General features: G+C 38.7%; 1 protein-coding gene across 3 annotated transcripts in view; it reads left to right on the top strand.

Moving 5' to 3' along the window:
- MICALCL (MICAL C-terminal like) overlaps window positions 1-8,214 on the top strand; it is a 55,703-nt gene that overhangs the window by 21,240 nt on the left and 26,249 nt on the right. For all 3 annotated transcript variants that reach the window (XM_025038590.1, XM_025038591.1, XM_025038594.1), the window contains 2 exons: window positions 4,437-4,552; window positions 7,785-7,877. In XM_025038590.1, the coding sequence (XP_024894358.1) occupies window positions 4,437-4,552; window positions 7,785-7,877 (209 nt within the window). The remainder of the gene's footprint in view (window positions 1-4,436; window positions 4,553-7,784; window positions 7,878-8,214) is intronic.

The raw sequence follows: 8,214 nt of genomic DNA on the forward strand, positions 1-8,214 counted from the left end.
TCTGAGGTTCAAGATGTTGTTCTATACTACCTTTAGAACTGTGCTGTCCAATATGGTAGCCACTATTTCAAAATTAAGATATGCCTAGGGTAAGAAACTAAATTTTTAATTTATTTAATGTTAAGAAATTTAAATTTAAAAACTGAAATGGCATAAAATGTTTTTAATTAAATGTATTAAACACAACTTTTTGCTTTTGATAGAATTACATTTCACTTTAACCTGGCTTACTATGAGTTTTTATCATGAATAATGATAATAATCAAATGCTTTTTCTATGTCTAATGAAATAATCATATATATTTTTTTACTTTAATCAGTAATGTGCTAAATTGCTTTGATTGCATTTTTATACAGATTTTAAAATGTTAAACCGTTATTGAATTCCTGGGGTAAACTCAACTTGGTCATAACATATTATCTTTTCATGTATCATTGTATTTGATTTGTTAACTGTTTTTAGGAGCTTTGCACCTATGTTCATGAGAGATTTGGTCTGAAAGTTTTCCTTCTTGCAATATCCTTGTCAAGTTTTGTTATCAAACTTATGCTTGCCTCGTAACACAAGTTGGGAAGTGTTCCATCTTTATTCTCTGAAAAAGGTTTGTTTGTTTGTTTGTTTGTTTGTTTGCCTGCCTTAACATTGGTGTTATTTCTTTTTTAAACAGTTGGACACAAGTAAAGTCTTATAGCCTACATTTTCTTTGTAGAATGGTTTGTAATTATGGATTCAATTTCTTTGATAGATGTAGAAGTATTCAGATTTTCTATTTCTTCTTCTGTCAGTTTTTATGGTAAATTGTGTTTTTCAATAGATTTCTCCATTTTATCTAAATCTTCAAATTGTCATAAAATAGTTTACATAACAGTTTTCTTTAATACTCTGCAGGACTTTATTATTTCCAATATTGGTAATTTTTGTTTTCTATCTCTTTTTCTCGGTCGTTCTTCTTAGAAGGTTATCAATTTTATTATTTCTTTGAAAAACCAAATTTTCGCTTTGTTAATTTTCTATTTTATTTCTGCTTTGTCTTATTGTCTTTCATTATTTCTTCTTGATTATCTCTTTTCCTTTTAGTTTCTTTAAGTTCACTTGGTGGTTATTTTTCCAGCTTCTTGAAATAGATCTTAGAGCATTGATTCTCAACTTTTCTATAAGGTTTTTAGCAATTTTATTTTCATGAGCTTTGCTATAATTTTTCTTTGTGTTTGTAGTTTGTATCCTGCTTATAGTTTATTAAGCGTCTCGGAACTGTGGATTTATGATTTTCATTAAACTTGCACGATTTTTAGCAATGTTATATCAACTACTTTTTTCTGTTCCTATCTCCCCCTGTCTCCTCTGGCACTCCACATGTATTTTATTTAGACCACTTGATACTGTCACACAGTCACTAAGATTCTGTTTATTTTTGAGTCTTTTTACTCTGTTCTTCATTTTGGATAATTTCTATTGCTATTATTTAATTTCACCGAATGTTTTTGATTTACTGTTAAGCTGATTCAGTGAAATTTGTATTTCAGATTTGTATTTTTTATCTGTATAGGCTCCATTCGGTTCTTTTAAAATACTTCTCTTATTCTTTTCATGTTTTCTTTTACATTCTTGAGCACATTTATAACAGCTACTTTGAAAGCCTTGTCTGCTAATTCTATCATCTCTGTCATTTCTGAGTCTGCTTTTATTAATTGATTTTTCTCTTGATTATCAGACTCATTGTCTTTTTTTTGCATATCTAGCAATTGTTTACTGGCTGCTAGATTTTGTGACTGTTGCATTACATAGAGTGTCTAGGTTTTGTTTCTTCACTTAGAGAATATTAAGTAGACAATAAATGTATGGAAAGGCATTAAAGTACTTGCAGACCGGTTAATTTCTTTCAAGGCTTGTTTTTCAGCTTATTCAGGTGAGTCTATAATAACCTTTACTCTAGGGCTCATTTATCCTATTGCTAAAGTGAGACTCTTCTATGGTCTCTACTAATGTACGCCAATGTCTATTCTACCCTGGTTGGGTAAAACTTGAACACTTCCCACTGCTGCAAAAGCTTTGGAGATAATTTAGCCTATCACTCCCCAGCAGTTATTTGCCCAACCTCATGCAGTTTCTCTCTATGCATCTATAGTTTACTGTTAAGCAATAGACTCAAGAGAACCTCTGTGTTCATTTCTGAAGTTCTTTTTCTGCATAGCTCCCTCCCCTCCAGTACCCTCCCTCACACATTCCAACTGCCCCAGCCCACTCAAACTCTGATCTGTTACTCAACCCAATGAGTCAGCTCATGTTCTGTTAAGGTTCTTCCTACCTGCACTGTGGTCTGGAACATAGTGCCTCTAGGCAGAGGAAGCTATTGTGATTGTACGGCTTACTTCATTTGTTTCTGTTCTTGCCTTTATCACAATTCTGCCCTGCCCATTGTCCAATGCCTGGAAACAGCTGCTTCATATATTTCGTCCTGACTTCTAGGGCTTTGTGGTGGGAAATCAATCTCAGAATCAGTCACTTCATTATAGCCAGAGTGAAACAATGCTGCCAAGTTTTTTAAACTTTGCAAATGAAAAGTAAACTTCTAGAATAGATGGTTCTATGAAGGAAAAGGGTAAAGGGGAAGAGATTCAGAGGCACATATATAACTTTACATAACTTTGCCATAAGTTTAAGAGGTGCATTATATTTGGGAACATTTTCTCCTTGTTGTCAAAATGGAAATATTAAATTTGTTTTTGAGAGTTAGAAAAAGTCTCAACCTTAGGTTATTATACTTCTTCCATTAAATGAAGGTTCATCAGGCAGTTTAACTAATATTGCAGTATTGTTAATTTGGATCAATAACAATGATGAAGCAGTGGCTGTTTCTAATGCCGATAACAACATTCATTTAAGCACCTCCAAGGAACCAGGCACTGTGTTAGACTCTTTACATTGATTGTCTTTAATCTTGTATAGCAAATCTGCATGTTAGAAATTATGATCCCCAGAAACTCAGGGAGGTAAAAGTTAGTTCCTCAAACTCACACACTCTGAATAAATTACCCAGTGGTAATTTATTGGCTGCAACTGAGAAACAATCTCAGCTCACCACTAACAATGCCTCCTCCATTATTATGCTGTTCCCTGATTCTATCTTCACCTGAGCTTTCCCATCTGGCAAATTAAAGTGGAAAACAGTTAACTCCCTCCCTAGAGAGGCTGTGTTATTAGATGTTTTGCATTATTTTGCTTTGAATAACAGCATATGTAAATGTGCTTCTGGAGGTTAAACTTATTTTTATTTTTTAAAACTTGGCCTCTCCTTCTGAGGTAAATAGTTGAAAATTATGGAGAGGAAAAGGCAGACTGGAGAGAATGCTTCTCTGCCTTCCTTCTCACCCGACACATATTTCTGTTCAGATTTAAGCTGCCATAGCAGAGTAAAGATTAGTAAATTTCCTATCACGGAGTTTTAGCTGGTTCTGATAGTCAATGTCCAGAGTGTGTTAATCCAGATATTAATCATTAACTCTGCATCAGGTATAGGGGCATATATTCTTGCTGAGAAGAATAAAAGCCTCCTAAGGTACCTGGAAGACTTTATCACACATGGTCTCCAGCCAGATCACAAAGAGATTCTAGTGAGCACGGGCACTTTGCTGCCTCTAACCATCTACCTCTTGTTTGGAAGTTGGCATATCCCCTCGACCTCAGCTCTCCCACAGACCCTGCATTGTCGAGCCCTCCCTATCTTAAACCGCCTTTCCTGGCATTTGGATCATCACTTCGATGATGTGATAATATCTGCAAGTTGGGAAAATAAAAGTGGCATTTGTTTAGCCATAATTAATGAAATATTTATGTTGCATGAGACTATGTGATAAAACCTTAGGCTTAGAGTCCTTTTGCTTCTGATTACATTTGGGATTTTTTTTTTTTTTCTATGACCAGACATTCTGACGCCAGCTCTTTTACACTGAGCAGATGTCATGTAGTAAAAATGGGTGCCAGATGCTGTGAGCCGCAGAAGGGCGATTTGTTTAAGAGCTGGCTCCGACTTTTTTGCATTCAATTACTTTGCAGAACAAACCTTACACAAGCATTTAGGTAACTCGGCTAACTTCAGACAAGCGTTTTAATAATAGATTTCATCTCTGGATGCATTCTAAGCAATGTACCATATAAAAGGTGTTTAAGGAATTAATTGATTTCTGCATAATACCTTTATTTTTAACATGAAGAGAGAGCTGCAAAGCTCTTGGCAGGGACCCAGAAATGTAATTAACGTGGAGGGCCAAATTCTCAGTTGCCCTTAGGTACTGCCGCCTCATGCTTACGGCAGGTGCAGTGAGAGAGGGCAGAGAGGAAGAGAATGGGGGTAGAAGGGAGGAGGAAGAGGCAGCTTTGAGTCACTAAATATGAAAAAAATGCTAAGAGTTCAGTGAGTTTTCTGTTCTCATTTCAGGTCCCAAGCACATCCTGATCGGGGCGCAGGTGACAGGGGCTACCTCTTCAACCTCTTCCACTACCTCCTCCTCTGCAGATGAAGAGTTTGATCCCCAGCCTTCCTTGCGGTCAAAGGTAACAACACTTGGCAAACCAAAGGGGGCCTTGGCTTGTGGGGCTGTTTACCATCCAGATTTCAAACCCAATGTGGGCTCCAGCTGTGGTGGTTTCATTAGGAGGATCGCATTTCATTGCATCTGACAGCAACTGCTTTTATTTTTACCTGGAAGACCCCAAGAATTATCTTTTTTGTTGTTTTTAATTTTTATAAGCTTGCCTCTCTCAGAGATGTAAATTTGAGGAGGGGAAAAAAACCGACATATTAACTTGAAACCATTTGGCGACTGCAGCTCTTAAAGTGGATTTAATTTGTGGTCCAACAAGCAAACTATTGAAAAAATTACAACAAGCAGATGCATATTTCCCTAGGGGAAGCACAGCTTCATTTAAGAAGCACTTGAGGCAGATTGCATGGAAAATGTTATGTTTATTCTAATCAGAAATATTAAATGAACCATGCAGTTGCATGTAGACATGAATACTCCAAGGATCCCTGCTGTGGAAGGGACTAGCTGTGTGCTGACTGGGGAGATGGCAGTGCTCCTCCTTACTTAATGAACATTAATATTTCTGGAGAACACTTTAAGCAACTCTCATTCCCATAGATTAAAAAAATACAAACATTGTCATATGTATTTAAATGTATCTGTATGTCACATATACAGAGACACTGGGGCTGAAGCAGTGTCACTAGGGTTGAGGGGGCTGAATGGCTGGACTAAAAATGATTCCTGGGTAGACAGAGGCACAGTTCACTGCTCTGGCTTTGTTTATTTTTTGGAGCAGTGAGGATCTGAGGAGAAAGGGATAGAACCAAATTTATTTACTTAGACTCAACTTTTCCATATCTGGCACTAGTTGCTTTGGCATCATCTCAAGTCACTCCGGGGTTTCAGCTCCCCATGGCCCAGACTGGAGCATGTTAGGAGGGGGCTGAGGCATGGCATGGGTGTGTGTGTGTGTGTGTGTGTGTGTGTGTGTGTGTAAGATAGAGCGAACAAGAGAGAGAGAGAATGAGAGAGTATGTGTGGACTCCCAATTTTCTAAAATAAGTCTAATTTGATGGATAAATAAGATGATACATGTGAACCAATCTCTGATGGTTTCGTTACTCAGAACAAATGAATTCTGTGTTCTGTTGATTTCTGGGGTTTCCTTACTGTCCCTCTCATCCATTTGAGTGACCCTGAGTTATTTCTGTATTCAAATAAGGTAAAGGTCCCGGCGTCAGCCATCCTGACACTCATGTAGAATAAAAGAATGGAGTGGCCCAAACACGTTGAAATAGCAAAACCATGATATCTTGGAAATAGCCCCTTATTCCCTGCTTGCCCAGAACAGAGCCAGGCACCACTTCAGCTTGCAGCAAGGTAAAGCTTACCTGCTTCACCTGGCTTCTGATGTGGCCCACTCTTACAGGAAGGAAAGCTGGCTGAAGGGTTTCTTCTTTACGACTTTTCAAGGGCTCACACTGAAGGAACGAAGATAGTTTTTCCCTTCTAGTTTACTTATCTCTTCAGTCTCACACAGGTGTGTCCCCAGACATGTGGCACAGAGCCCATGTCAGCTCAAATGAACCTTTCCACAGGAAACTAGAGACAGGATATCCACACTCCACCTCTTCCCTTTGCTTTGCCCCTCCCCATCCGCTGCCTCTGCTCCCAAACCAGTGCCCGGATCTGAGAGACGAGGGCAGGCAGCATTCCCGGTCCCGCCAAATTGCTCCTTTCTCTGTCCTTTATCTTTTTCTTCTTTAGCCCTTAGTCTTTCTTCTTCTCTCTGCATCATCATCACCATCACTGAGGATATAGGACCTGTGCCTGGTACATCGTAAGGCTATAAGAGTATTAATAAATCATCCTTCATTTCTATGTCAACATCTTTTAATAAAATGTCATAAAGGACTTTCTTACCTCCTCTTGGTTCTGTTTTGCCGACCCTTGAGAAAGCAGTTGAGATTTGGCAGCTTTGCTGCTGGGAAGTGCTAAGACCATGAGATGCTGTTAAAACAGCCTCCCTTGAAATTGTATTAAATGGTCTTAATTTAAGGGAAACTTTGCAATTTCTGTAAAGCAGAGGTCTTTGATGTGCCTTCACAGTATTTGGCACAGGAAAGGTGAAATAGAAGAGACGAAAATGTGAATGCTAGATTCGGGTTACCTGGGGTTACCTCCTGCATCTACTAATTACTACTTGTGTCATCTTAGGCAAGTTATTTAACTCCCTGAGTTTTGAGTTCCTTATCTGTAAAATAAGTCTAATTTAAGGGATAAATAAGATGTGAAGTAATCAGTACAGTGTCTGGCACATAGTATTCAATAAATACTGGGATTATGTAAAATTAGTATATCATAAACTGAAGAGCTTTTTGCTAAATAAATGAACTGACTCTTCATAGATCGAGTTAGACAATCTCTGGATAACAAACTACCAGTGATCTCCACCATACCCTCCCCGCTGGCTTTTCAGAAAGGTCCTGGATGCCTAATAGAGGGGTTCCCCCTCCCAAATGGCCTGGAACCTCTGTTCAGATTGATAGTCAATCTGGAAGTCATCCCCTAGAAATAGAGACGATATTATATGGAATAAGTTTGAGTTCTGAGAGCCAAAATTTCCTTCCAAGGATGAAGAAAAGGATGAATTCTTTGGGATTCCAGATCCTAAGAAGAATTCTGGAAAAAACAAGTTTCATCATTGAGATACCTGTTTTCACTGGTGACCTGTAGACATCATGAACTCTGAAAGCTGGTGCTTTCCTAAGGAGAGGGATGGTCTCTCCATGGAATGGGTGACAGAGTGACAAGGATCCATGAAGCTGTGGAAAGGCACATGCTTTTAAGGCACAATCTCTAACCTCTGCCATGGACCCAGATTCCTCTGGCAATATCTGGGGCCAGGCTAGTTAGGTCTATTTCCCACTTGTGGATCCGTGGTACTTTTAATGTACAAATATTCAGTTCACCCACACTTATTGAATACCCAGGCACCAGCCTAGTTGTAGCAAATTTTTAATTCCACATTTGTTTCTGCCAGCATTAAAAATGAATCTCTAGCATGCTCTAATCTTTATTCTAATGTAGAAAATCCTTAATCTAATGTGTATGCTCAGAGAAGGCAAACTCACAAAAAAAAAACCTGCCCAATTTTAACATTTATTTTGTATGTACAGAATGTATAAATATGTATATACTCCTACACACATACACACATGTAATAGACATAAGTTTTCTTCTCTTGGTTTTTATAGGAGAGGAAGACGCTTAGAAGAAGACGGAAGCTGGAAAAAGCAACAAAACGATTGGTTAAACAAGAAGAATTAAAAAGACTTCATAAAGCTCAGGTAAGAAAACAAACTTGAGATGAGTGAGTGGGTCTGAGATCCTGGGAGTCTGGATCTGAAAGCCCTTTGGAAGTCTATATTGCACTGGGAGAGGCAAGCTAGAGAGAGGTCAATTTCTCTTCTCTGAGTGACCACGTTCGTGGCCACTCTAAAGGCCCTAGCTCAATCCCTGGTGGGATTCTGGGGCCTGGAGAGCCCAGGTGTGGAGCTGGCCCACGCCCAGCTACCCTTCCATCTGCAGGCATGTCTCTTGCAAAGTGAGCCTGAAATGGCAGCCGACACATAGCCTTGGAAACCGCCCCAGGCTTTGAGTGCCACATAGCAGTGGCCTGACTTC

The sequence above is a fragment of the Pteropus alecto genome, unplaced genomic scaffold (assembly GCF_000325575.1).
Source record: "Pteropus alecto unplaced genomic scaffold, ASM32557v1 scaffold461, whole genome shotgun sequence".
Lineage (NCBI taxonomy): Eukaryota > Metazoa > Chordata > Mammalia > Chiroptera > Pteropodidae > Pteropus > Pteropus alecto.